At 53.6% G+C, this 27,805-nt stretch overlaps 4 protein-coding genes across 5 annotated transcripts; 2 read left to right on the top strand and 2 right to left on the bottom strand.

Moving 5' to 3' along the window:
• The first annotated feature begins 322 nt into the window (after positions 1-322).
• GADD45GIP1 (GADD45G interacting protein 1) lies at positions 323-2,399 on the top strand. Its single transcript, XM_036847906.1, has 2 exons — positions 323-706; positions 2,031-2,399. The coding sequence occupies exons 1-2, from the start codon at positions 357-359 to the stop codon at positions 2,347-2,349; spliced, it is 669 nt and encodes a 222-aa protein (XP_036703801.1). The 5' UTR covers positions 323-356; the 3' UTR covers positions 2,350-2,399.
• A 515-nt stretch (positions 2,400-2,914) lies between these two features.
• RAD23A (RAD23 homolog A, nucleotide excision repair protein) lies at positions 2,915-8,797 on the bottom strand. 2 transcript variants are annotated; one of them, XM_036847905.1, is made up of 9 exons: positions 8,508-8,797; positions 7,019-7,180; positions 6,669-6,850; positions 6,474-6,529; positions 6,213-6,340; positions 5,870-5,948; positions 5,616-5,746; positions 3,775-3,939; positions 2,915-3,692 (listed from the first exon to the last, which is right to left on the bottom strand). In XM_036847905.1, the coding sequence occupies exons 1-9, from the start codon at positions 8,577-8,579 to the stop codon at positions 3,579-3,581; spliced, it is 1,089 nt and encodes a 362-aa protein (XP_036703800.1). In that variant the 5' UTR covers positions 8,580-8,797; the 3' UTR covers positions 2,915-3,578. The 2 variants fall into 2 exon arrangements, with proteins under 2 accessions (XP_036703800.1, XP_036703799.1); XM_036847904.1 differs by having other exon boundaries at positions 5,616-5,749; positions 8,508-8,764.
• A 1,607-nt stretch (positions 8,798-10,404) lies between these two features.
• CALR (calreticulin) lies at positions 10,405-14,325 on the bottom strand. Its single transcript, XM_036846022.1, has 9 exons — positions 14,149-14,325; positions 13,680-13,781; positions 13,292-13,495; positions 12,751-12,845; positions 12,452-12,661; positions 12,256-12,369; positions 12,029-12,172; positions 11,303-11,395; positions 10,405-11,217 (listed from the first exon to the last, which is right to left on the bottom strand). Exons 1-9 carry the CDS (start codon positions 14,237-14,239, stop codon positions 11,017-11,019), a joined length of 1,254 nt encoding a protein of 417 aa, XP_036701917.1. The 5' UTR covers positions 14,240-14,325; the 3' UTR covers positions 10,405-11,016.
• Positions 14,326-17,718: 3,393 nt separating this feature from the next.
• FARSA (phenylalanyl-tRNA synthetase subunit alpha) lies at positions 17,719-26,396 on the top strand. Its single transcript, XM_036846019.1, has 13 exons — positions 17,719-17,904; positions 19,725-19,862; positions 19,949-20,047; positions 20,136-20,254; positions 21,307-21,399; positions 21,485-21,613; positions 21,690-21,805; positions 24,308-24,392; positions 24,504-24,603; positions 24,696-24,864; positions 24,976-25,053; positions 25,216-25,330; positions 26,003-26,396. The coding sequence occupies exons 1-13, from the start codon at positions 17,758-17,760 to the stop codon at positions 26,139-26,141; spliced, it is 1,527 nt and encodes a 508-aa protein (XP_036701914.1). The 5' UTR covers positions 17,719-17,757; the 3' UTR covers positions 26,142-26,396.
• Positions 26,397-27,805: the final 1,409 nt, after the last annotated feature.

Raw genomic sequence — 27,805 nt, 5'->3', positions numbered from 1 at the left:
AATTAAAATATAAAGTACTACGTAGATTGAACTTAAAATTGAAATGACATTTGAATGTTTAAATATTTAAATGATTTTAAATGTTAAACATTTAAATTTTAACATAGAAAGTAATTGCTATTTTTAAAATATAAAATTAAATTTTAAATACGACTTTAATAAATTAACTGCTACAATAAAATTTAAAATTACACTTGAAGATGTGTAAAAAAAAAATATTACTCCCCTCTTATCCTCCCTGCCCGGAACAGAGGCGGTAGGGAAGTTACCGGCCTCCTCCGGGGCTTCAGCAAACCTCACGCGCAGGCAGCGCCTTGGCCAGCCCGGCCAGCGCGCGAGGACCCCGTACGGCCAATATGGCTGCGCCCGTAAGGCAGGCGCGCAGCCTGCTCGGGTTGGCGATGACCCTAGGCCCGGGCTCCCGCGCCTACCGAGCGCCTCCGCCCCCGCGCCGCTCAAAGGGGCCCTGGTGGCCCGACCCGGATGACCCACTGACCCCGCCCTGGCAGCTGGGGCCGCGCTACGCAGCTAAGCAGTTCGGGCGGCACGGCGCCGCCTCCGGTGTGGCCGCCGGTTCTCTGTGGCCTTCGCGGAAACAGCTGCACGAGCTGGAGGCTGAGGAGCGCGAATGGTACCCGAGCCTGGCGGCCATGCAGGAGTCGCTGCGGGTGCAGCAGTTGGCCGAGGAGCAGAAGCTACGAGCCAGGTGCGTGCGTGCGGTCGGGCAGGCGCGGGGCTGCGGGCCGCGGGTGAACTGTGTCCCAACAGCAGTACTTAGTCCATCGGGCATTTTATCGCGGGGTTTGCATGCAGTATTTACGTGAATCCTCATCTAGATACAAAACAGACTTCTGAATAACAGTTCATTTAGTCTTTCATCAACAAATCTTTACTGAGCGCCTACTGTGCGCAAGGCCTTGTCCCCCCTGCTGAGGACACAGCAGGGAGCAAAAAAAAAATTTCAGGTGGTGACCGAGAGCCATTAGGAAGATAAAATTGGGTGGAGAATGCATGCCTGAGGGGGACTTCGGTTTGGTAGGCCTCAGGCCTCTCTGAGAATTTGACGTTTAAATGTTTAAGCAGAAACCTGAATGATCAGTGGTAGTCATGGGAAGCGGGAACAGCTGGTGCAAAGGCCCTGAGGTAGGAATGTGCTTTGAGGAACAGCCTGGACATTAGTGTAGCTGGGGAAGAGTGGGAGGTGATGGGGCATGGAATCAAGGGCAGAGGTCAGACTTGGAGGCAGGTCTGAAGGATTTGGAGTAGAATGGAGGCAAGACCAGGGACATTGATTGTGCCACTTACTGCAGGGAGGGGGCAGCCAAAGGCAGGCAGGTGTGTTCCTGGTGTTTATTGTTCTTGTCCTCACAGCAGCTTTAAGAGGAAGAGGGAACCACCCTTATTTTAGAGGTAGGACACTGAGGCCTAGGAAGGTGAAGTCACTTGTCCAGTCACTTAGGCAGTGAACGGTGGAGTTAGGATGTGAACACCTCTCTGATAACCCCAGTTATCCCAGCTGGCTAACCCCTGCCATGGGGCTTTCAGTTTCATGTTTCTAATTCTTAAAATGGGACAGCGACTCACACCTACAAACTCACAGGATTGGAGGGAAAGGTCCAATCCATTTCTTGCCTTCACTTCTGTGCCTCGAAGTAGGCCTGGCATGCAGCGGTTGCTCAGTGATGTCTGTAGGATGGAGGAGTGAGCTGTGGGAATAGCTGGCATAACATGCGACATTCAGTAGACAGCTCAGGGAAATGTTGCGTTGACTTGGGGTCTGCTCCTAGGAATTACTGGGGCTTGGTTCTCTCATGCTCAAGGCTACACATGTTGGTTTCTCTCTCCCGCCTCTCTTCACTTGTCAAGAATTTCTTCACAGTTTTAATGGCCACCATAAGTCTTCCCAGTGTTTCATCTTGAGACGTGGGGGAGTTGGGAGATGCAGGATGTGGGCAAAGGCTTGGGGGCGGGGTATGGGTGGATGGGTACTGCTCTGGCTGCCCTCACTGACCACTCTCTTTCCCCTGCAGGGAGCAGCTCATTGAAGAGCGCATGGCCAAGATGCCACAGATGATTGAGACCTGGCAGCGGCAGCAGCAGGAGCGCAGGGAGAAGGAGCGAGCGGACAAGGAGCGGAGGGCTCGGCTGCAGGCTGAGGCCCAGGAGCGCCTGGGATACCACGTGGACCCGAGGAGTGCCCGCTTCCAGGAGCTGCTGCAGGACTTGGAGAAGCAGCATCGCAAGCGCCTCAAAGAGGAGAAACAAAGAAAGAAGAAGGAGGCACGAGCTGCTGCGATGGCCGCTGCTGCAGCCCAGGACCCAGCAGACTCTGCGACACCCAGCTCCTGAGTGGTGTTCTTTCCCAATAAAACCTGCTGCCTGACAGCCCCACCCCTGAAGAGCTCTGCATCCTCTCTTATCACACCCCTCCCTGGGCACCCTGGTTCTTTCCCCAGCACCTGGCGCCAGGGAATCCCCACCCTTCCCTGACTCTGCTCACTTAGGGACTCTAGGCCATGCCGACTAACTCTGGGGCTTCAGGGGGAGTGAAAGGGGGATGCAGTGGGGAAATAATGGAGGAGCAGATGGCAGAGGAGAAGAAGGCTTCTGTTTACCAACATTAATCTCCAGTAATTAGCCAATTACCAGGGGGGAAGTGTAGCCAAAACAGACTGTGGTGATGATGGTGGGGGGCAGGGAGAAGCAGCCCTTCCAAGGCTGAGCCAGGGCTGGGGCCCATTGCCTGGGAGTGAGACAGCTTGGGGGAGGGGGAGTGGAGACACTGGGAGCCACAGTCTGCAGAGGCTGACAGACCCCTCTGCCCCTCCACGGCATTCCCGCATCTCCTGTGCCCAACTAGCCCCAGACCCATAAAGCTGGAGTGGGAAGCCCCAGCAGGCACAAACCACAGGACTGGCTTTTAAAACTTTATTCACTTCAAAACCTTTATCAGAGACACGGTTCTGTTCTGCGGTGGGGGGTGGCCTTGACCTCCAGAATGACTCTGATGTTTCCCCTTACCCAGGCAAGACAAACCAGACCTCCTCGCCCCCCAGCAAAAGGATGCAGGATGGAGGCCAAGGCCAGACCATGGAGGGGTCTTGGGCCTCTGAGTGCTCACCCCAGATGGAAAGATTTGGGCCACTCCAATGGAGGATCAAAGTTTGGAGCTCCAGCTTCCCCTCACCCTGCAAGAGGGCGGGGGAGCTCTCAGGGGCTCTTTGGGGGATGGGGAAGCAAGCAGCCGCCTCTCCATCTGGCTGCAGGGAGCTGGGACAGAGGCCAAGAGGGGCCCATCTGTCACCTCCAGTCCTGCCAGCTCCTTGGAGCAGGCTGGGCTCGGGTGGGGGATGGGAGGACAGCTGTCTGGCCCAGGTCTTCTCAGGCCAAGATGGGAATGCGGGGCCACTTCAGGAGAGTGGGAAGTTGGGGTGGAGTGTTTTGGTTTTTATTAGTTTTTGATTTTTTTTTCCACTTCTTAAATAAACATGAATATATATATATTTTTTTCTTTTATAAAACTTTTGTGGAGTTGGGGGTGGGGAGGAGGGAGCGGTGGGCGGCCTGGCCTCCCGGCATCACTCGTCATCAAAGTTCTGACTCAGGAGGAAGTTGGCAGCCAAGTTCTCGTTTTTTTCACAAGCGAAGTAGGCCTGGATCACCAGGCTCTCTGGGAAGCCCAGGGCCTTCAACTGCGGGAAGACGGGCAGGTATGAGCAAGAGGTAGGGGCCCTGCCCACCCATGAGGTCATCCCTCTCAGCCAGATCTCTTACCCTCTCTATAGCCTCTTTTTCCTGCGGTGTCACCTGGATGTAGTTCATCTGGGGGGCCTCCTCACCTATTGCACCCACCTCACCCTCCACGTCCGAGATGTCTGCCAGCTCCCCAGGGGGCTCGTTCAACATCTGGATGAACTGCTCCTGGTGCCGGCTGATTTGCTGTGGGAGACAGAGGAAGTGATGGTGACCCACAGCCCTTGTCCCCCCCTTCCCCAGGTCCCTGTCACAGCCCTTGCTTTTTCTTTCATTCACTCAGCAAATATTTAGAGGGTGTCTATTCTGGCCAAACAGCCACACGGTGGACATGGGCCCTGTCCTAGAGGAGCTGATGTTCCAGGGTGGAGAGACAGGCCGTAAACAAGCAAGTTGACAGTTACTTACAATGTAAATACTGGGCGTGACATACATTAGGGTAGATCTTGGGCTGGGAAAGACACTTTAGGCCAGGAGAGAGGGCCCTGTGAACTACGGAATGGGGAAGGAAGTTTCCCTCCACGTAGAGCAAACATCAAGTGTAAAGGCCCAGGGATGGGGTTCATTTGGAAAATTCCAAAAGCAAAAGATCCATGTGGCAAAACAGTAAACAAGGAAGGGAAGGAGGAAGCAGAAGATCAGAGAGGCAGGGACCAGATATGCTTTCTTCTCGTGCCTTCTAGTGCAATGGGACACCACGGTGGTGAGGATTAAATAGGGAAAGACATCCGTGTACCTTTTAAAAAGATTAACTCATCTGGGTGTTGGGTATCTGGGGGTTCTAATATGCCTCTCTCTATTTTTATGTACATCTGAAAATTTACACATCAAAGGAAAAAGTGCGTTTTCAGGAATCTGGCTCCTAGTGGAGAATGGACCGTGGGGGCTGTGCAGATGCAGAGAACTGGGTGGTGGCCACCAGGGGACCCGGGAGAAGATGAGGTGGCAGCCACAGAGGTGGAGTGCAGGGCTGGGCTGAGCGAGATGTTCTGGAAGTAGAGCAAAGAGGACAGGTGAGGGACAACCCCAGCAGGCCCCCAGTGCCTGGGGCTCAAGCAACCCCAGGTTGGTCCTTGCGGGGTTAGGGAGGGCTGGGAGGATCTGTTCTGGTCTTGGATATCTAGAAAGCATTTTCATGGAGGTATCAAGTCAGTCACGGGAGAGCATGGCATCCAGAGGGTCCAGACTGGTCATATGGATTTAAGGGTCGCCACAGACTGAAAGCCCCAGGGTTGACTGCAGATAAATGGAGATGCGCAGCCCTGGCCCTCCAACATCTGGAGGTGAGCAGGAGTCAGCACAGGAGACTGAAAAGTCGGGGGTAGAAGCAGCAGACGCCTGAAGCAGGAGAGGCAGGCTTTCACAGAGGACCCAGAAGACCCTGTCCCACCCAGGGGCCACTGCCCCTCTGCCTAGGAACCTTCAAGGACAGGATAGAGCCTTGCTGAGCACGGTGGTCCCAAAACCAACTAGGGCACAGCAGTCCTGGGTGCTGCCATACAACCCCACGGACACTCAGGAAGCAACAGCTAAACGCGGAGTGGAGCCAGAGCACAGGATCCAGAGACTGGAGGCAGACGCACACTCCACCAGTTGCCAGGCTGCTCCAAGCCTCTGGCATCTTCCTCCACGGAGTGGAGATGACAGTAGCACCCACACCTTATAGAGTGGTTGAGAGCATTACGTGAAACCACGTAGGTCCTTAGGTCGCACGGAACAGCAGAAGGCTGTCGTTAGTCCTGCTTTCCAAGCATAGATGCCTACATACCACGCTGGGCCAGGCTCACTCTCTGGGGCTGTGGTACCCCCCAGGAGAAGAGAGATGGTACCTGCACTGACTCCCTCTGCCCCCAGGCCTGTACCTGTAAAAGCTGGGGGTTCTCCTGGCCCAGCTGCTGGAGCAGGGCTGGCAGCAGCGCCGGGTTCTGCTGAATCACCTGCCGCATGTTCTGGAACTGGGGCTGATCCCGCAGGAATTCCAAGGGGTTCTCTCCTGCTGGCAGGAGGAAAGGGTGCGGTCAGACACCACCCTGGCCTCCCTGAAGTATGGGGGGTTGGGATGAGTCAGGTGCCTTGACAGCAGACACCCCACATGCACACCTCCCAATCCACTCACCTGCTTCTGTGGCCGGCTGCTCGGGTACTTGGCTCTCCTGGACAGAACCGTGTTCCGGCTCGGGGCTCCCAGGAATTCCCTGTCAGGGGTCCTATTTAGTTCAAAGCACAGACTGCCCACTGCCTCCTTCCTGCATACTCAGCCCTGGCGGGAGACACGTGAAGCCTCTGCTCTGCCCTCCACAGGTCCACCCCATCGCTCATGTCCAGGCTCCTGCAGGAGGTCTTTCCTGGCTAGAACCGTAACCCAAAGGCTCTTGGGGCCAGATTTTGACCAGCCATCAGGGCACCGAAGCCTGCATGCTCCCTTGAGGACTCCCCAGGCGGCAGCAGCCGCACCTCACCGTGAGTAGATACTCCACGGCCCGGTGCGGATTGTTGTAGCTGGCCCTCAGGGCAGCCACGACCCGCTCCCGCTCGTAGCCCATGGACATGATCTCCGTCAGCATCGTCTCGTACTCAGAGCCAGTCACTGTGGAGGGAGCGGCAAAAGGCGGGTCACCAAGGAGAGGGAAGGACAGCTCCCAGGCCCTCCCACACCCACACAAGGCCCAGCTGATGGCTGGGGCACCCAGTCATTTTCGCTCTGGGGACCACCCACCCACCTAGCGTGGAGGCCGCGTCTTCCTCTCGCCCGCTGCTACCTGAAGAGGGAACAGAGCTGCAAATTCAAGAGAGAGAAATCGGACCCTGGCTTCTGGTGGCTTGCCCTCCCCCAAGGTGTGTGGAACCACGAATGTGGGCGCTGAAATGTGCCGGAAAGACAGGGCCCAATCTGGGGTTGCTGCTCCCTGCCTTACCCGGACACAGACTCCGGGGACGTCGTGGGGGCTGATTCCTCCGATGGGCTCTTGTCCTCTTTGGCGGTAGGTGGGGGATTAGACATGCCTGAGGCAGGGGCCGATGGGAAGGATGTGGAAGACTCCGGGGCAGCAGTGGGTGAAGCCTCTGGGGGTACTGAGGTGCCTGGGCTAGTTTTGGCCTGTGACACCCAGAAAAAGGGAGCAGGCATCAGTAACTCTATCTAGCCCCAACATCCTTCCACATCTCAGCCCCACCCTGTTCATGGCTAATCTCTCTTGGGCACACATGCTCTTTGCCAGCTCCCCAGCTAATCCACCCACCCTCCCAACCAGCATACATCACCCACCTTGGTCACCATGACGACCACAAAGTTCTTCTCATCGATGTGATAGTCCTTGATGGGGACATCATCGCTCAGGATCTTGCCAGCATAGATGAGTTTCTGTCCAGCCACGGGGAAAGCATCACGACCCTTCTCAGCTTCTATCTTCTCCTTCAGCACCTTCACCTGGAGGAAGGGGTAGACAGTCACTGCAAACCCCGAGATTCTCTCTTCCCTTCTAGTTTGGGGGCAGGCTGCAAGCCCTGATGGATGAGAAGCTAAGCTTCATAATCAAGCATACTAGACCATTCCACCATTCAACAGAATATTTGCTGAACACTTGATATGTGCCAGGTGCAGTTTTAGACAGTGACGATACAGCAGAGAACAAAACTCAGCACAACTCCCTGTTCTCATAGAGATGACATTTATTTGGGAGAAGAAAAAACACATATTTCAGATGACGTAAACATGATGAAACGCAAATCAAAATAAACGGGAGATAGGACCATTCCTCACTCCATGCTGCTGAGAGTCATCTTTACTAAGAGAATCCTAAGTTGACACCGCTATTGTAAACGTACACGGGTCACAAGTTTAAAACCTCATAATAACTGAGTGAAAGTTACCATTGGTCTCATTTTATATTTGAGAAAAACAGAAGTACAGAGAGATTAACCAACTTGCCCCAAATCAAAAAGTTAGGCTGGTCAAAAAATCTGAGTCTGTTTCCTTCTCTACAAAAAGTGAACTTCAATGTCTCCCTCGTGGGGGAAATTGTGCAAAAAGTGCCAAGTACATATGTTTGTTAGGTCCTAAGTCTCTTTTTAGCTAAAAGGACAGCATCATGTTTAGACCGTGGGCTTTCACTTTAGGCAATTCCGAGTTGAAACCGCTCTGCCATGACTTGCTTTGTGCATATGCAACTATACCGAAGTTCTTTAATCCAAGTTTCCGCATCTGTAAAGTGGGGAGACTCAGAGTCCCCAAATGACAAGCCTACTTCGCAGATTTAGTAAGATAACACAAAAACGCTCAGCGACTGGTGAAGAACAAACACGGACCACTGAAAGTCAAGACCGTTTATTATTATCGTCGTTGCTGTCATCACCCGGCATCTCCTGGTCACTACTCCCAGATTCGGCCACCAACGTCCCGAGGAGAAGCCTACAAAGCTGGGAACTCGGAGGACCCATCCCAGAGCAGGCCGGCCGGTAATCCGAGCCCGCGGCTCCCGCGCCCCGCGAAGACACTGACATTGGACCCGGGGCCTGGCGGGCGCCCCGGGGGTGGAGCCTCGCCTGGAGAGAGATCCAAGAGCTCCGCCCGAGCCACCAGGGGCTGAGCCAGGGACCATCAGGGTATCTGGGAAAGTCAGGCCCGTTAGGAGAATGGGCACGGCCCGGCTCCGCGCCGTCTTCCCCACCTCTCTTGTCAGGTTCCCGGCCTCCCCGCCCCCACCCCATCCCCGGCACCCGTCGCTCCCGCTCCCGGGCTCCGGCCTGGCTCGCACCGTCTCATCAGGTTCCATGCGGATCTTGAAGGTCTGCTGCTGCAGCGTTTTGAGCGTGATCGTGACGGCCATGGTGGGGCCCGAGCGACGCGGCGGCCCCGGGATCCTCACACGACATGCAACTCACGCCGCCGCCATCTTAGCGCCCAGCCGCGCCGTAAGCCGACCGCTTCCGGGGCAGGCGGTGCGCGCGCCGACCACCGCAGCACGTGTCCTGAGCGCGCCCCCTTTGCCTTCGTGAGCATGCACACGAGAGCGGCCTCGAGCCAGGCATGCGCAGACTAAACTCTGCTCCGGGGGTGGGGGGGCTTCTCGCTCAACCGTCACGTGGCTTCCTGCGAGTGACGCCCTGCCCGTTAGCGGTGACGTCATGCGGCCACAAAATGGCTCCGACGTCCCCAGTTTCAAGCCCACGAGTGTCATTTATTTGTTGACGTTGAACAAACTCTTCATGTACTTGTTATACTTTTATTTCTTCCATAAAATGTTCGTGTTTTTTTGCTCGTTCCAAATGAGTTTTATTCTGGTCTGGCTACCCTGACAGGAAGCCTGTCAAGCCCTGAAAGAACTACAAAGAATACTTGAAAGGTCATCAACAATTAAACGAAAACTCTGTAAACACGTTTGGCCAAGGAACTGGGGACACGAGGCCATTTTGTGGCCCCATCCATTCCTGAGGGACGAGCTGGATTTTTGGAATGAATCTAACAGTTCTAGCTCCTGGGTCTCCCCACCTCTCTGCTGGCTCCTTCCCTGATCACTTTGTTCACCCAGCTACCCCCAGTCTGACCCCAGTTTTTAAGGAAGATGTAACTTTCAAGGCTTCCCTACACTGAATACAAAATTATCTCCTTAAACTTTCCCTGGATATGCCAATCCTGGAGGCTTCCCAGAAGGGTGGCGCTAGGACACAGGACACAGGAAGCTCAAAGGAGGCCTATCCAAGGAACAAGGAATCGAAGAGTTGGTTGGCCAAAGCTGAAGAGGGTGCTTTGGCAGACAGGATGGAGGTGATGGTCTTATCTTCTAGTGGGTGGACTCTCTCCCCCAATCCTGAACTGACCATTACCTGCCTCCTAACCTGCTCTTCTCAACATTCCCATCCAAGTAGGACACCAGGCAGTCGCCTGCCACACCTCACTCGTTACCCAACTGTTACCAGGTCCTGCTGCTTCTCCCTTCACTGCACGCCCTGAGCTAAGAAGCTTCCACAAGAATAGGCCAGACTTGGCTGAGGGATTCTTACCTCTGGCAACAAGGGACATCAGTTCCCAACCACCCACTGGACGTAAGTGGCAGCCTTGAGGACTCCAACAGATGTGGGCCTAGGCCAACCCTAGGGGTCCACACTCTCCTCTGCCACTTTTGCACCATCCCTTGGTGCCCTCTCTTTCCCTTCAAGAGGGTCAAATCCTGACTTGGCCACTGAAGACCACTGGACAAGCTAGATACCATTTCTGAACCTACTTCCTTGACTATAAAGAGAATTAATAGCTTTTGACACTGGCTAATATTAAGAAAATGTGTTTAAAACTGTCCAATAGCTGTGTCGTCTTGCTCCTTAACAGGTAAGACGTACATATGCGGTGCAGTGTAAAACGGTTGGTATAAGTTGGTGGCTAAGGCGTGGGTTCAAACCCCACCTCTTACTAAATCTCAGTCTCCTCATCAAACACAACTGGTACTAGAACCGAAACTCACCAGTTTGATGCAACGACTCAGTGAGTTAATAAGTGGAGTATTTGTAATGGCACTTAGAATACTCTTTCCCACCTGTTTGGGGTTCTGGGGATAAACAAGGGCCCCTGTAACCTTACGGGACATTCAACCAACACTTGTAGTGGCTGCAAAATGAGCCCCACTTAAGAGTCACCTACCCCAAAAGGAAACACAGGAGGAAGACACAAAACTTAATTTAATAGAAATTGCATTTGTAGTTCTTACATTCTCAGTATGAGCCGAGCTAGAACCCGCTGCCCCACTCGGAACTGGCCCAGTCCTGGGGGCAGGGGAGAAAGGAGAGAGGGAGGTCAGAGCTCAGGCCTTAGGAGCCCCATACTTTCTCAGTGCTGGAAGGCTGGTGATGCCACCCTCTTCTCCTACCCCCCCGTGGGATCCAGGAAGGAGAGCAGATGGAATCTTGGGCCTGGGCTTCTCCTCCACGCCACACCCCACCCTGAGTCCCCAAGTTGGAGGGGAACTAAGGGATCTGGGGAGATAAGGGGACAGCAGAAAGCAAAGATGTCAAATCAAGAAAGATGGAAGGCCAGGGGTAAGGGCTGAAAGAGAATCAGAGGCAAAACACCAGTTTAAAAAAAAAAAAAAAAAAAACTTAAAAAAAAAAAAAAAAAAGGGAGGGGGAGAACAAAAACAAAATCCACCCCAAATTGGAACCCGCCTGGAAAAAAATGAAAGTTCTCCAGTCTCATAGAGACATTATTTGGCGCGGCCGGCTCTGCGGCAGGAGCACTCAGGCCTCAGTCCAGCCCTGGAGGCGGCGGCGTGGGCCCTACAGCTCATCCTTGGCCTGGCCGGCGGCAGTGTCTTCTTCCTCCTCTTCCTCTTTCTCATCCTCATCCTCCTCATCCTCCTCCTTGTCCTCCTCATCTTCCTTGTCTGCCTCCTCCTCTTCCTTGCGCTTCTTCTCCTCCTCCTCCTCCTTTAGCCTCTGCTCTTCGTCTTGCTTGTCCTTCATTTGTTTTTCTGCTGCCTGTGTGCAAACCACACACCTCAGGGCCCGGACTCCCTTGACAGCCCTGCCCACCCCCAAGCCCAAGACTGGACCCTGGTCCCACCTTCGTAACACCCCACGTCTCGTTGCCAAACTCCTCAGCGTATGCTTCGTCGTTGGTGATGAGGAAGTTGTCAAAGATGGTGCCAGACTTGACCTGTATGGGGCCGGGGAGTAGACGGGTGGTCGGAAGGGTGGTCAGAGGGGATATAACCTGTTGGCCTTGGCCTCGAAAAGGTCTCCTGCCCATATTCCCATAACCACTACACAATGGTACAGTATAATGTTGCAGTTAAAAAACAGGCTGCCTGGGTTCAAACCCCAGCTCTGCCATTTCCTGCCTACATGACCTCGGTCTGGTGACTTCACCTCTCTGCACCTCAGTTTCTTCACCTGTAAAAAGGGGTCTCACTCCCTTCTTTAAATATTTCTCTAGTACCTACGACGTGCCAGGCACCATTCTTAGGTGCAGAAGGTACATCGGTGAACAAAACAGACAAAAATTCAGTCCCTGTGAACCTAATTTTCTAATGGGATTATCTAACCACCTTCCAGGTTGTTGGGGGCAATTAAATGAGTTGGTTCCCATAGATACTTGAAAAAGTACCAAGAAGTTAGTAAGTACAACTTCAAAGTGGGTGCTGTAAGAACGCCATAAAGACAAACCAGGAATTTCTTTAAAAAAAAAAAAAAGCACCATTTTGGAGTCAGAACTCCTTTGTCCCTTTCCTCCTGGGTTGACCCTGAGCACCTGAGGTCCTGGGATCCTTCTCTTCCCTCCGTGTCTCACCTGCCATAGATCCAAGCCCAGTACAGCAAAGTTTTCATAGGCGTAGATGTTGCTATCAGGGGAATACTCAGGGTTGTCGATCTCTGGGTGGATCCAAATGCCCTTGTAATCTGGGTTGTCAATCTGCCGGGGCTTCCACTCACCCTGCAGAAGAAGTGCACTGGTGGGTGAGTGGAGATCAGTGCGTTCCCCACTGTGCACCGCCCTGCTCAGAGCCCCAGGCTCACCTTGTACTCTGGGTTCTGAATCACTGGTGGTTCCCACTCTCCGTCCATCTCTTCATCCCAGTCCTCGGGCTTCTTAGCATCGGGGTCAGGAATGTGCTCAGGCTTGTCCCAGTCCTGAAGGTATATTAGGAGGTCAGAGTTGGCCCAGCTGTCCTCCACACCCTCCATGGTGGGGAGCCCCTGCCCAAGAACCAACCTCAGGCTTGGAGTCTGTAGGGTCATCAACCTTGGCTCGCTCGTCCCAGTCTTCAGGCTTTACAGCATCAGGATCCTTTATCTTCTTGGGAGGCAAGAAATCCCAATCGTCCTCCAAGGAGCCTGACTCCACCTGGCTGTTGTCAATCTTTACCTCATAGGTATTATCAGGCCGCACAATCAGCGTGTACAGGTGTGTGAATTCATCGTCCTGAAGAGAGTGGGAGATCAGTGCCCCGCCCACCAGGCTGGCCTCTGAGCCTTCCCTGACAGCCATTTGTCACCACCCCCAGAGCACACCTTGCAACGGATATCCTTGTTGATTAGCACGTTCTTGCCCTTGTAGTTGAAGATGACATGAACCTTCTTGGTGCCAGGGCCACAGATGTCCGGGCCTTGATGAGAAGCAGATCCGGTCAGAGCTAGAGACTGTCCACCATTATGAACCCCTCCCCACCCATTTACAAAAAGAAAACTTGGTTCTTAAACTCAGGTCTGTCAAGGTGAAAAGACAAAATTCAGATATCTCTAAGGGACTGTGGTTGGGGATTTTAAAAAAAAAAAAAAATCAGTGCTCTAGAACTCAGTATCTTTACTTGCAGAATTAGGAAATGCCTACCTTATAAAAGAGCTCGAATTAGCAGTCTTAAATCAACGATAACAATGCGGAAAGTTGCTACTAACTGTAACTATTCTCTCAACTTCCCCTCCAAAGAAATGTCTAAACATTTAAGTGTTTTCTATGATCTTAAGACCACTTTTCATGGGCTATAAAGAACTCATGGAATTTCAAACTCCCTCTAACTAATCAGAGGTCAGCATCAGGGTGGGGCCCCCTCACCAAACATGATGTTGTATTCAGAGTCTCCATGCATGTCTGTCTGGTCCAGACCATCTGGAAATAGCTTCACGTAGCCGCCCCCACAGTCGATGTTCTGTTCGTGTTTCACGGTGAACTGCACCACCAGTGTATGACCCTTATTGCTGAAGGGCTCGAATCTGGCAGACAGAGCGTAAAACCGGGCATCCTGGCTTGTCTGTAGCCCTAGCAAGGAACGGTAGTCAGATCACGGCTCAGCAAAAACCCCGGGAGACCCTTAGGATGGGAAATACAGACGACTCTCCCTTCCTCCACCTGTTGTACTTCTAGGGATACCCAAACTGTGTGGTAACTAGGCCTTCCTCCAGGAAGTCCTCCTGGATCTGAGCACCCACCCCTAGGCTCTTACCTTTATCTTTCTCCTGGTCACCGTAGAACTTGCCGGAACTGAGAACGAATTTACCAAAATCCGGTTTGTGTTTGGATTCGATCCAGCGTTCGGTCCACCCATCTAGGGGACCAAAGGGGCAGGTCAGCGTAGCGGTGCTGATCACCCCCCACCAAACATCTACCAGGAGCTACAAACTGCTGGGGGCAAGGAAGGAGATTTCCCCCTCCCCCCGACTGTCCCCACCCCAACCTCTAGTTTGACATCTCTGGTGGCTTAAAAGATCCTCGGGCGAACTCTAAGTCCCGCCGCGGAAGGCCGCCGCGCCCTCCCCGCTCCCCAGGGACGCAGAAGGAAAGATCGCCTGCGGCTCTCGTCCCTGAAGGCCACTATGTTGGTCCTCTGAGCAGTAATTACAGGCGACACGCAGATATGGGCTGCGGGGCCAGCCGCGTCGTTAGGACGGCCTCGAGGCGGGACTAGCCGTTACCTCCGTCCAGAAACTGCTCCTTGAAGTAAATGACGGGTTCAGCGGCGGCCAGGCCAAAAAGGCCGAGCAGCACCAGCACAGGTAGCAGCATGGCGGGCCGAGGGGGCGGCGGCGCGCGGGCCCTTTAAGTCGCTCTCCCAGCAGTAGCTCTGCAGTAGGGACGGACGGCGCCGCCAGCCGTGCGAATTTATATCCGGCCGCCTCTCAACCCAACCTGGTCCGGTCTCTTGGCCCTCCTCCCCCACCTTATCATTGGTCTGTGGCCACAGCTCTGCCTTTCCATTGGACCCTTCTGGGCTCAGCAAGTTAAGCTGTGCCTCGGAACGCTGGGTTCCCAGATGGCCGATTTCTATTGGCTACACCACTGGCCAATGAAGGTCGACCACGCGTTGTGGGGGACGCCCACCGGTGGAGTGGGGGCCTCGAGCACCTCAGGCCAGGTCATGTGACCAGACCTCGGCCCAACCCCGCCCTCGCCCGCTAGCAGCGCTAGAGATCTAGGCGTTTAAAGAATCCGCGCGAGTGCAGGTGCCGCTGCTTAAAGCTAGGGCCCTGCTCCAGCATCGACTCCGCTTATCCCGTCTACAGGGATGGGTAGACAAGGTTTTCCTAGCCTTTTCTACCCTGAATTTGGGGAACCCCACCACTCCGACCCTCTCTCTCTCCATCTCTTTCTCTCTCTCTCTCTTAACTCCCGCCCCCCGCCCCGCCAGGATGGGGCAGAGGGCATCGAGCCCTGGGGCTTCGCTTCACCCCAGCGCCAGAGCCGTGCAGGTCTGCGGGGGGAGTGCCGGCTCTCTCCTCCATACGGCCCCTAGTTCCCTGGCAGCCTGTCGGACTGCTGCTGTGTGAGCTGGGGCAAGGCATTTAGCCTCTTTGAAGGCACAGGAGCTCCTGAAAGGCCAAGAGGAGCGACCCCGGCCAGCTGCTGGCCGGCAGAAATGCTTTCAAAGCTTTTAGGGATGTCTGGGACAGAGGGAAGGAAGCCCTGAACGGCTCGAAGTTGTGACTATAGGCTGGGTCTCCTACGGTTGTTCGCCTTATTGCAGCCTGTCCTTTACCCCCCATCCCCTCCTCAGCCGGTAAATGAAAGGGGTCACTGCCTTGTGGTCTCCCACAAACGGCCTGCTTTTGCAATTAAACGGCTAAAGATGAGAGGGCAGGGGGTTCCGTTGGGGAGGGAAAAAATGGGACAGATGGTGGGGACGATAAGGTCTAAGGGAGGTGGCCAGGACCCCTGAGACTAGAGCCTTCTTCTGAAGCCAGAGGCACATGACTGAAAGTGACACACCAGCTCCCTGCCCCTAGGCTGCAGGAAGGAGGAAGGAGAGCTGGGGCTTTCCCAAACTCTGAGCAAATTGGCTCTGGACCTGGGAAGTGGAAGTAAACTGCTGAAGGGGGGGATCCTGGCAAAAGGGTGGGGAGGGGGTGCTTCCCCTCTAGTGGTGGGGACTCAGAAAAGAGAGGAATGAGGAGTCTTGGAGAAGTTGGGGTTCTGCCCCTTCCCCAAGACAGTATCCAGTATTGCCCAACCTGGTCCTCCCCCACGAGGACCCCCCAAGTCTAGGATGACCACTCTAGGCCTTCCACTGACCTTCCCCCCGCCTTCCCTCCCTTCTACCATGTGTCAGGGACACATGGGCTAGGTGCTTCCTGCCAGAGGGTAGACACTGTGCCTGTCTTGTTCACCTCACCATTCCCCCCCCTCACCCCACAGTGTCTCCTGCAGCACCGGGCACAGAACAGGCTTAAAACCTACTTGGCGTGTGACAGAAGCAAGGAAAGAAGGACTCTTGCTGGAATTAAATAAGCAAAAATGGGGAAAGTGCTTTGAAGCTAAGAAGAGACTTTGAGGGATGCATTCTGAATTTTTATCAGGACCTCACTGTAGGTCCAGCATTGGGGGATATTAGTAACCGCATTTAGCAGGCTCAAATAACAGTTGTGATGGCTAAATGAGTAGGTGCTTAGAACAGCACCTAACACAGAGTCCACACTCAATTTAGTACCAGCAAGTATTGCATACATGTGTGGGTACTATTTCACTTAATTCTCATAGTAACCTGGGCTCATATCATTTCCATCCAAGCGAGGAAACTGAGGCACAGAAAGATTAAGTGATTTGGCTGAGGGACAAAAATGGCAGATCTGGGATTAGAATCTACTTGTGCTGTCTCATGTCGTCTCCACTGGCCACATGTGATTATCGGCTTTTGAAATGTAGCTGCTCTGAACTAAGCTGTAAGTGGAAAATACACATCAGAATTTGAAGACTTAGTGTGAAAAACTAATGTAAAATATTTCACTAGTAGCTTTATATTAAGTGTTGAAATGATAATGTGGACATTTTAGTTTCTATAAATTCTTCAAATTAATTTCACCCCTTTTGTTTTTAACGTTGCTACTAAAATGTGTAAAATTACATTTCTATCTCAAAATATATTTCTTGTTTTGTTTTGTCTTGGCCAAGCTGCGGCATGCTGACCAGGGATCAAACCCGTGCCCCCTGCAGTGGAATAGTGGAGTCCTAACCACTGGACCACCAGGGAATTCCCAGTACCTTGAATTATATTTCTACAGGACAGCACTGATCTATACTACAAATTATTTCCCTGACATTGGTCTTCTCAGAGCAGGGGTATGGGGAGGAGGGGTCAGGCTCTGGAGTGTTTATAATTTCTGACACTCTCCACCAGCTCCTTGCAGAACCTTGGGCAAGGCATACCACCCTCCAAGCCTCAGTTTTCACATCTGTGAAATGTAGATTATATCAGTATCTACATCATACAGTTTTGGGGAAAATGAAGTAAGACACCTGAAGCACTTAGCACTGGGCTGGGCACAGGGGAGAACGTCCATACAGGTTAGCTGCAACCTTGAATATAACTATTATTGAGTCCTTCTCCCCTCTATAATAGGGTTGGTCCCTACCCAGCCTCCCTTTGAAAATTTAAAAGTAGTTGACATCAGGGACTTCCCTGGTGGTGCAGTGGTTAGGACTCCGTGCTCCCAATGCAGGGGGCCTGGGTTCGATCCCTGGCCAGGGAACTAGATGCCACATGCATGCCGCAACTAAGGAGCCCTGGAGCCACAACTAAGGAGCCCATGTGCTGCAACCAAGGAGCTGGAGAGCTGCAACTTAAGACCCAGTGCAACCAAATAAATAATTCTTAAAATGATAATAAAAAAAATAAAAGTAGTTGACATCAGCAGGATGACTATGTCTGGAGTCCACCACCTACAGCCCTCCTGTCGGGTAAGAAAGAATCCCTAAGGGAGGACTTGTCTGAGGCCCAGAGAGGCGGAAGTACAAGGTCACACAGCCCCTGCTGGTGGGGCTGGGTGAAGCTTAAAACAATGCTGTGAGTCTGTCTTTGATGGCATTGATTTGACTTCTCTGGTCAACCAGAAACCACCAGTCCAGCCAGCACTGGGTGCCTAACCCCCTCTGAAGTTCAAGTGACACGCTCAAGATGGCGGCACCCCGAGCCCTGCAACATAGTCTGCCACACTCAAGATGACGTTGCACGCCCCCCGGCGCCGATTCCGGTTCCGGTTCCGGTTGTTGTGAGCGCCGGCAGGCACACGCCGAGCGCTCTGGCAGCAGTCATGGCAGATGGTCCGGTGGCAGAGGTGCTGCTTCAGCGGCTGGAGGCGGCCGATGGCGGCCTGGACAGCGCAGAACTGGCGGCCGAGCTGGGCGTAGAGCACCAGACCGTGGTGGGCGCCGTGAAGAGCCTGCAGGCGCTGGGTGAGGTGAGCTGGGCCGGTGATGCCGGGCCTCCTCGCTTTTGCACCTGCGGTTCCCTTGCCAGGAGGGCTCTGCCTCCAGGCCACATTATCTCAGGCCTGGTTAGGAGTAATTGTATGTGTCCCGCCCAGGGTGCGCAGGCGGGGAGTCAGGAACGAGTGAGGGCCCCGGCGTACGGATGTTCCTCATGCAGTAAACGTCCATTGAGGCATGATCAGTGTTGAGGGGGTGGAGAGGAGAATGGTGGACGAGAAAGACGCAGTCGCTGCCTTCACGCAGGCTGCGGTATAATGGATATACTAAAGTGACCGGAGTGATGGAGGAAGCACGGGGAACTCAGAGGTGATAGCAGACCCAGCCTTGAGGATCAGGGCGAGCATCCCAAAGGAGATGACAGCTGAGTCGGGTTTCTGCATTGAGTAGAAAAGCCATGGCACTTTAAGGATCAGTGGGGTAGGGGGGTGGCACAGGTGGTGAGAGAGACCCAGCAGAGCCAGATTTTGCGAGGCCTTGCAGGTCTTTATCTCACAGGGGTACTGGGGGGGCCATGGCAGGAGCTAGAGCCAATGAGATGTGCGTACTCCTACATCACTCTTGGGAAGGATTGGTGCGAGCAGGACTGGAGGCAAGGGGACAATGGCAGAGGCTGGCACATCCCCAAACTACAGGGTATGGTCCCTGGCTGTAGGGAGGCAGCTGGAATGGAAAAGGGATTCAGGTGAAGGAATGAAATAAGGTTCATGGAAAGGTAGGGGTAGCTCGGATGAAGCCCAGCCTTCTGGCTTGGACAAGGGAAGGGTGATGGAGCCAGAGTGGGAGGATGCTGACAGACCCGTGGGTCACCCAGCAGGCTGGATCCATGAGGCTAGGACTCAAAACACATAGCTGAAAACATCAAACTTACATGATGTGCCCTGCTCTGGCCTCAGATTTATTCCTCATCCAATCTTTGATGTGACCTTCAGTAGACGGCGCTGTTATTATCCCCATATTGCAGATGTGACAACTTCTAAGCACTGGTCAGAATCTTGATCAGTGACACTAGAAGGAACAGGCAAACCTGGATTTGAAGCCTGAGGTCGTCAGTGCAGAAAGGGATTGAAACTGTGGTGTATGGGGTGACAGTACCTTGATTGATGTGAAAGTGACATTTGTGTAGGCTACTGAGGGTTAAGTAGTGGCAGTTTAATGTGGTTCATTGTAAGGATGATGACGATGATATTAATGTAGTAGTAGTTATATTTATGCAGCATTTGTTGCATACTAAGCGCTCTGCATCCTTCCTAGTTACTCAAAACAACTCTCTGAGGTAGAGCCCACCACACTCTTCTCTCATGGATAAGAAAATTTGCTCAGGGACGTTAAGCAACTTTCCCAAGGTCGCACGGCAAGAGAGGAGCAGAGCTAGAAATTAGAATGAAAGGGGAGCCTAGGGTTCCTGCGTGTAATGTGGACAGCCTGGGTTCTTCTGTGACGTCTGGCTACACTGAGATGCATGTAAGTGTGGAAATAAATCATTTCACCTGAGACTTTAAAAAAATCTTTCCCAGGTTCAAAAGTGATAGGATTTGTTCTTTGCCAAGCAGGTAATACCCTCAGTACTTTACCTGACCCTGGGAGGTGTGAATCATTTTTGTCATTTTTCCCGTGTCACAAAAGATCTACTGAGGCTCAACGAGGCGAGATCACTCCGCTGGGAAGTGGTACAGCTGAGAGGCAAAGTTGACATCACAGGCTGTTCTTTGACCCGCATCCCCAGTGCTGCGGCAAGGGGGTGCCTGGATCTGAACGCTGTCCCTGCCCGTGTTCCCCTGTTTTCCTACAGATAATCGAGGCTGAGCTGCGCTCCACCAAGCGCTGGGAGCTTACCGCTGAGGGCGAGGAGATTGCCCGGGAGGGCAGCCATGAGGCCCGGGTGTTTCGCAGCGTCCCCCCAGAGGGCCTGCCCCAGAGCGAGCTCATGGTAGGAGTCTGAGTGGGCAGGGCCTAGGGAGGTGTTGGGATGAGGGCGACCCTTGTGCCCCCCTCACTGCAGCCTTGCTCCCACAGCGACTGCCCAGTGGCAAGGTGGGCTTCAGCAAGGCCATGTCCAACAAGTGGATCCGAGTGGACAAGAGTGCTGCTGACGGGCCCCGGGTGTTCAGAGTGGTGAGTCCCTGCCGGGCGGTGGTTAGACGGGTGGTCGGACAGGGGGGCCCCCTGCCCTCACAGCCCCTCACACCCATCGCTGTGGCAGGTGGATAGCGTGGAAGATGAGGTGCAGCGGCGGCTCCAGCTGGTCCAGGGTGGACGGGCCGAGAAGCTGGGAGAGAAGGAGAGGAGCGAGCTCAGGAAGAGGAAGCTGCTGACTGAAGTGTGAGTGGGTGCCACCCCCCAGGCTCACACCTGTGTCACCTGCATGGCCCTGGAGCAGAAGGGGAGCCATTCTGCCCACACTGGGCCAGGGTGCCATCAGTCTCCTCCCAGCCTCCCTTCACACTGTGGTTGTCGAGCACACACGCCAGGCTCGTGCCACGTCAGGGCCTTTGCCTCTGCTGTGCCTTCTGCCGGGAAAGATCTTCCTGCTCTTCTTCAAAGCACGTTCTGACATCAAACCTCTGCTCACGTGTCCCCTTAGAGAGGCCACCCTGACACCCTTTCCTCCCTTCGAATTCCATAAAAGTTCCTCACTCCTGGTCTCCATCCCTTGTGCCCGGTTTGCTTCCTTTACAGTCCTAAGCACTGTCTGAAAGTTTATGACTGCTGGGACCTGCTGGGGGCTCTGCCCTCACAGAGCTGACGACTCCTTTGAGCAGACGTAGCAGTGGCCTAGCAGTTATAAGAACGCAAACTGGGAATTCCCTGGTGGTCCAGTGGTTAGGACTCTGAGCTTCCACCGCAGGAGGCCTGGGTTCGATCCCTGGTTGGGGAACTAAGATCCCATGTGCATGGCGTGGCCAAAAAAAAAAAAAAAAAGGCAGACTGGAGCGGGGCTGCCTGATTCAAGTCCCAGCCCTGCCATATGCTAGCTGTGTGACCTTGACCAAGTCACCTGATCTTTCCAGCCTTCTTTTTACACAGGTGTAGAATGGTTCCTTTTCACACAGGATTATGGGGTGATTTTATGGAACAGAGCCTAGTATGGAATAAACTCTCTAAACTTGACCTGTTATTATCACTCCTAGCTATATGCTTAGTGCCTTGAATAGGCCCTGGTACACAGCAGGTTCTCAGTAAATGTTTGTTGAATGAGTAACTGCATGAACATAGGGATGTAGGTTGGGGCCAGCTAAGAGGATTCCGGAGATGGTAAGTGTCAGGAAGAAAATACAGCAGAGTGACTTGGTGGGTGACTTTGGGGTCAGCATCAGATGGGAGGTCAAGGGAAACCGCTTGGAGGAGGTAACAGCGTTGTCCTCTGGCCTCAGGACCCTGAAGACCTACTGGGTGAGCAAAGGCAGTGCCTTTAGCACCAGCATCTCCAAGCAGGAAACAGAGCTGAGCCCAGAGATGATCTCCAGGTAGGAGGTAGCCCCAGAGTTGGGGGCCGATGGGGCTGTGGTAGGCAGCCCCCACCAGACCCATGTACCCTGCATCCCCCCATAGTGGCTCCTGGCGGGACCGGCCCTTCAAGCCCTACAATTTCTCGGCCCATGGCGTCCTCCCTGACAGCGGCCACCTGCACCCCCTGCTCAAGGTCCGCACCCAGTTCCGGCAGATCTTCCTGGAGATGGGGTAAGCACGGGGCCGGGGGTGGGGCCAGCCCAGCTGCTGGGCACAGGCAGGGCAGTCAGGCTGTGTCTCCCACCAGGTTCACCGAGATGCCGACCGACAATTACATTGAGAGCTCCTTCTGGAACTTTGACGCACTCTTCCAGCCCCAGCAGCACCCAGCACGGGACCAGCATGACACCTTCTTCCTGCGAGGTGGGTGGGCCCCGCCGCGCCATCAGAGGTGCCAGGCCTGGGCAGAGCCTTTAGGGGTGGCGTACCATTTTACAGGATAAACTCCATCCTCCTCAGTGTGGCTGACAAACCTGTGTGAGCCACTATCATCAACTTCTATGATCTTCTTCCACCTCCCCTCCTGCCCACCTCAGGGCCTTTGCCCGTGCTGTGGCTTCTGCCGAGAACTGTCTTCTCCCAGGTCTTCATGGCAGGCTCTGGCATGAAGCCTCTGCTCACATGTCACCTCAGAGAGGCCACCCTGACATGCCCTTGTCCCCCCAAGTTCTAAAAGCTCCTCACTGCTAGTCTTCAACATTGCTTCCCAGTTCTTTCTTCCTTCCACAGTCCTTAGTACTCTCTGAAATTGAATGACTTTCCAAAATGGTTGTTGTTTCCCCCACCAGCAGGGCAGATGAGGCTGTTGGGTGCCTGTTACCTGGCCAGGAGCAACAGCGCCATTGTCATCATTTCAGCATCCAAAACTTGCTGAGCCGTGGGACTTCCCTGGTGGTCCAGTGGTTAGGACTCTCCGCTTCCGCTGCAGGGGGGCGCAGGTTTGATCCCTTGTCAGGGAAGTTCCACATGCCATGTAGTGTGAGCAAAAAAAAAGAAAAAGAAAAAAATATATATAAAACTTAGCTGTCACTGTCCTAATCTTTCCATCAACTATAGGAAGTAGACTGTTAGCCCTGTTTTGCAAGTGAGGAAATTAGGTCTCAGAGAGGGGACATCACTTGCCCAGGGTCACAGCTTATAGGCGGTGGAGCTGGGATTTGATGTCAGGCTTTTCACGTGCACTAAAATTGTGTCTCTGGAAGGGAATCATAAGAACTTGCACATTCGTGCAGCATAGAGTCTGCACCAATGACTGAGCTCCTGTGTGCCAAAGTCTCTGTGAAACACCTGGGTCACAGCCATGAATGAGACACAAATCCTTGCCTTGATGAGACCCGCATATCCTGGTTGGGCGAGATATGCATTTAATTCTGAGTAAGCTGTAAACACGGCGATGCAAGATGGCAGTAAATGCGATGGGGGAATTGACGTTATGTTGTGGGGGGAGCACACTGTCAATTTAAAATAAAGGCTGCGGGCTTCCCTGGTGGCACAGTGGTTAAGAATCCGCCTGCCAATGCAGGGGACGCGGGTTCGAGCCCTGGTCCAGGAAGATCCCACATGCCGCGGAGCTACTAAGCCCGTGTGCCACAACTACTAAGCCTGCACTGTAGAGCCCATGAGCCACAACTACTGAAGTCCGCGTGCCCAGAGCCCGTGCTCCGCAACAAGAGAAGCCACTGCAATGAGAAGCTCGCGCACTGCAACGAAGAGTAGCCCCTGCTCACCACAACTAGAGAAAGCCCGTGCACAGCAACGAAGACCCAACATAGCCAAAAATAAATAAAATAAATTTATTTAAAAATAAATTAATTAATTAAATAAAGGCTGCTTGGGACTTCCCTGGTGGCGCAGTGGTTAAGATTCCGCCTGCCACCGCAGGGGACACGGGTTCAATCCCTGGTTCGGGAAGATCCCACATGCCGCTGAGCAACTAAGCCTGTGCGCCGCAACTACTGAGCCTGCACTCTAGAGCCTGCAAGCCACGACTACTGAGCCTGCATGCCACAACTACTGAAGCCCGTGCACCTAGAGCCCGTGCTCCGCAGCAAGAGAAGCCACCTCAATGAGAAGCCCGCGCTCGCCTCAGCCAGAGAAAGCCCACGCACAGCAATGAAGACGCAATGCAGCCAAAAATAAATTAATTAAAAAAAAAAAGTCCGTGCTCCCAATGCAGTGGGCCTGGGTTTGGTCCCTGGTGAGGGAACTAGATCCCACGTGCATGCCGCAACTAAGAGTTCGCATGCTGCAACTAAGGAGCTGGCGAGCCACAACTAAGGAGCACACCTGCCGCAACTAAGGAGCATGCCTGCTGCAACCAAGACCCGATGCAACCAAATAAACAAGATAAATAAAATATTTTTTAAAATAATAATAAAATAAAATGAAGGCTGCTTAAGCAAAGATGGAAGGAGGTCAGGGAGGGAGCTATGCCTGGGGAAGGAAAGTTCCAGGCAAAGGGAATGGCCAGTGCAAAGGCCCTGAGGCTGGCACATGCCTGGTGTGCTCACAGATCAGCAGGGAAGCCCTGTGGCTGGAGGAAGTGATCAGTTAGGAGTGGGAGGAGAGAATTCCCTGGCAGTCCAGTGGTTAGGACTCTGTGCTTTCACTGCCTAGGGTGCAGGTTCAATCCCTGGTTGGGGAACTAAGTCCTGCAAGCTGTGCGGCATGGCCAAAAAAAAAGGAAATGGGACCACGGAAGGTTCCGGGCAGAGGACAGTTGTGACTGACTCAGGTGTTACCAGGTACCCTCTGGCAGCTGTGGAGGGTGGAGGAGGGAGCTGCCTGTGTCACTATCTGTTTTCAGTGCGGTGGCTATTTGAGAAATGCTCCTTGACTGACCAGATGTTGCTCTGTCCTGCCCAGATCCAGCCCAGGCCCAGCAGCTCCCAATGGACTACGTCCATCGCGTCAAGCGGACCCACTCTCAGGGCGGCTACGGCTCACAGGGGTAAGGCAGGACCCAGGACTTTGGGTCCTGGGCAGGACACCCAGGGGTGTCGGGGGAAAGAGGTTGGGGGCCGAGAGCTGCATCATGGACTTCCTGTATGTCCCTCTGAAGGTACAAGTACAACTGGAAACTGGACGAGGCTCGGAAAAACCTACTGCGCACCCACACCACGTCGGCCAGCGCCCGCGCCCTCTACCGCCTGGCCCAGAAGGTGTGGCGGGGCTTGGGCAGCGTTGGAGGGGGCAGGGCTGTCATCCTGACCTTGTCACCCATGCCCGGGCCTGGCCTGCCTCTCACCTCCAGAAGCCCTTCACAGCGGCCAAATACTTCTCCATTGACCGTGTGTTCCGGAATGAGACCCTGGATGCCACGCACCTGGCCGAGTTCCACCAGATCGAGGGCGTCGTGGCTGACCACGGCCTCACGCTAGGCCACCTCATGGGCGTCCTGCGGGAGTTCTTCACCAAGCTGGGTGAGCAGGCGGGCTGGGGTGGGCAAGCAGGAGGATGCCTTGGTCGTCAGCCTGACCCTCCCCCTTTTCCCCCCCGGCCTCACCGCTCTGTTTGGCTGCCTCCCCACCCAGGTATCACCCAGCTGCGTTTCAAGCCGACCTACAACCCCTACACTGAGCCCAGCATGGAAGTGTTCAGCTACCACCAAGGTCAGGGTGGAACCCCGTACTGGGACAGGGAGGGAGGTCTCAGGCTGCCCACGGCTCAGCCCAGGTCCCCGTCACTGCCAAGCCCACACCCCACCTCCCGAGCTAGCTGCCAGGCCCAGTATCACCCACACAAGCCGCCCCATCCTTCTCCTGCCTTCACAGGCCTGAAGAAGTGGGTGGAGGTTGGAAACTCCGGGATCTTCCGCCCTGAGATGCTGCTGCCCATGGGGCTCCCCGAGAACGTGTCAGTCATTGCCTGGGGCCTCTCCCTTGAGCGGTGAGTACCCAGACCACTTAGGGTGTTGGCTGCCTTACTCAGGTGGCTTGCCAGGCGTGGGGGCCTGCAGACTTTCAGCCCCATCCATTTGTTCATTCATTTGAGAAACCCTTAGTGAGCACCTGCTGTGTACTGAGTCCCGTGCTGTGATTATGACATACACATCTCTACTTCCATGAAGCCCGGGGTGCTAGTGGAACAAAGAGGATGATAATTAGTGAGATAAATAACAAGTAAAGCTTAAAGTGTGTCCAAAAGCAGTGTTACAGAGAAAACACAGCAGGGAAGGCTAAGGAGATGTCAGGGAAGGCCTCTCAGAGGAGGTGGCATCTGAGCAAAGACTGAAGGTGGGTGAATTGGTAAGCCGTGAGGATATCTGGGGAACGGCGTTCCAGGCAGAGGGAATAGCCAGTGCAAAGGCCCTGAGGCTGGAGCGGGCCTGCTGTGTTTGGAGAACACTAAGGAGGCCAGTGTGGTTGGAGGGAATGAGTGAGTGAAGGTGGAGAGTGGGAGGAGATGAGGGTGAGGAGGTGACAGGACAGATTGAGCAGGGCCTTTTGAGCCCCAGGGAGGACTTGGGCTTTTACTCAAGGAAGGTGGTAAGAGAGGTTCTGATCAGAAGAGAGCATGACCTGACCTTGTGTTAAACCATGTCATGTCCCCCCTCCCAAGCCCAACAATGATCAAATATGGCATCAACAATATCCGGGAGCTGGTGGGCCACAAGGTGAACCTGCAGATGGTGTACGACAGTCCCCTGTGCCGCCTAGACGCCGAACGGGGGCCCCCGTCGACACAGGAGGCTGCATGACGTGAACCGCCCTGGATAGGCCGCCTTCCCCAAGACCCTGCTGCCCTTTGCATCTCTGCCAGTGACCCCCTTGTATTTACGAGGCCTCTGTGAGGCCAGTCCCCCTGCCCCTGGTATCTCCTCTTCCCCACTGGCCCCAGGGTCCCAGGGACAGGGGAGCGGGTAGCAGGTTCATTCTGTTGTCCACCTGTGAGGGTGGGCCTTGGGGAGCCCTGCAGACCAGCTGCTGGCTAATAAAGTGGGCACTTGCCCTCATCTGGTGCCTTTCCTTAGGGGTGGAGGGGTGCTGGAGCCCCGGGTGTGAGGCGTGGTGGGTTGGAGGTCTTGGATCCTCAGGAACTCCTGGCCAGCCTGAGCCAGATCCCACCAGGGAAGACTAGCTGCATCAGGCGTTTACTGATTTACCTCCTGGTGCCAGGTCTCTTCTAGGTGAAGGGAACAGAACCCCCTACCCCTGTGGAAGGGGCATTGGGGAAGGGGAGGCCAAGGCGGGTGTCGGGGCCCCAGGAGCCAGCATTCCCACCAACTGGGAGCCAGCATTGGTGGGGTGGGGCGTGTAGCAAGCTAAGCCTTTAAAGCTGCCCTTTTTGTTTTTTTAAGAGCAGTTTTAGTTTCATAGCAAAATTGAGTGGAAGGTAAAGAGATTTCCTATAAACCCCCTGCCTTGACACATCATAATGACCCAAAGTCCATAGTTTACATTACAGTTGATTCCCTGTGTTGTATGTAGGTTTGGACAAACGTATGATGACATGTATTCATTCATTATTATGGCATCATAGAGAGTATTTTCACTGCTCTGAAAGTCCTCTGTGCTCCACACATTCATCCCTTTCTCCTCCCCCTAAAAAACTACTCTTAAAAAAAAAAAAAAAACTCTCAAGGATTTCAAATGAGCCCAGAATAGAGATGAATGAGTAGCATAAAGCTCCAGGAACCCACCACTCACACTGAACAGTGAGCAGGATCTCACACCTGTTTCTATGGGAATATTTTAAAGCCAATCCCAGTCACCACGTTGCTCAGCCCAGATCTTCAGGGGCAGCACGCTTTTGGAAACACAGACAATTTTTTATGTAACCATGAGGCCACTTTTATACCCAGGGCAGTCGGCAGTCAGCTGAGGCCATGGGTTTTGCTGGTCCCAGGGCCTGGGGGCACCAATCTTCCAAGGGCTCCTCACTCAAATCTTTTGTTTATTTATTTCAAATTAAATAATCCAGGAATACAGAAAAATATTCCTTCGTTCAATAAATATACACCTTTTTTTTTTAGGTTTTTTTTATTGAGGTATGGTTGATTTGCAATGCTGTGCCAATCTCTGCTGTACAGCAAAGTGACCCAGTTATACACATACAGACATTCTTTTTCAAAATTCTTTTCCACTGTGGTTTATCACAGGATATTCAATATAGCTTCCTGTGCTATACATTAGGACCTTGTTGTCTATCTGATCTAAATGTAATAGTTTGAAACGTGCATCTCAAGTGCCAGCAGCGTTCATGAGCTGAAGACACAGCAGTGGGCAAAGCTGGCTCAGGTCCCTGCCTTCAGGAGCTGACGTGGGGTGGGGGTGGGGAGGGACCTGGGGAGGCATGAGAGACAGGATGAACAGATAAAGAAACGGAGGGAGGGGAAGAAGCCATGTAAAAAGTAAAGGCTGA

The sequence above is a fragment of the Balaenoptera musculus genome, chromosome 3, assembly GCF_009873245.2.
Source record: "Balaenoptera musculus isolate JJ_BM4_2016_0621 chromosome 3, mBalMus1.pri.v3, whole genome shotgun sequence".
In the NCBI taxonomy this organism is placed as follows: Eukaryota; Metazoa; Chordata; class Mammalia; order Artiodactyla; family Balaenopteridae; genus Balaenoptera; species Balaenoptera musculus.
This window is presented reverse-complemented; position numbering and strand designations above follow the sequence as displayed.

Coding starts and splice junctions, on each gene's coding strand:
- GADD45GIP1 (XM_036847906.1), top strand. CDS start 357: ATGGCTGCGCCCGTAAGGCAGGCGCGCAGCCTGCTCGGGTTGGCGATG. Junction 707..2,030: donor GAGCAGAAGCTACGAGCCAG/GTGCGTGCGTGC, acceptor TTTCCCCTGCAG/GGAGCAGCTCATTGAAGAGC.
- RAD23A (XM_036847904.1), bottom strand. CDS start 8,579: ATGGCCGTCACGATCACGCTCAAAACGCTGCAGCAGCAGACCTTCAAG. Junction 6,851..7,018: donor TGGTCGTCATGGTGACCAAG/GTGGGTGATGTA, acceptor TGGGTGTCACAG/GCCAAAACTAGCCCAGGCAC. Junction 3,940..5,615: donor AGAACCCCCAGCTTTTACAG/GTACAGGCCTGG, acceptor TGTCTCCCACAG/CAAATCAGCCGGCACCAGGA.
- CALR (XM_036846022.1), bottom strand. CDS start 14,239: ATGCTGCTACCTGTGCTGGTGCTGCTCGGCCTTTTTGGCCTGGCCGCC. Junction 13,782..14,148: donor GGAGCAGTTTCTGGACGGAG/GTAACGGCTAGT, acceptor TTGGTCCCCTAG/ATGGGTGGACCGAACGCTGG. Junction 11,396..12,028: donor TGGGCTTGGATCTATGGCAG/GTGAGACACGGA, acceptor GGCCCCATACAG/GTCAAGTCTGGCACCATCTT.
- FARSA (XM_036846019.1), top strand. CDS start 17,758: ATGGCAGATGGTCCGGTGGCAGAGGTGCTGCTTCAGCGGCTGGAGGCG. Junction 20,255..21,306: donor AGGAAGCTGCTGACTGAAGT/GTGAGTGGGTGC, acceptor CTCTGGCCTCAG/GACCCTGAAGACCTACTGGG. Junction 21,400..21,484: donor AGCCCAGAGATGATCTCCAG/GTAGGAGGTAGC, acceptor ATCCCCCCATAG/TGGCTCCTGGCGGGACCGGC.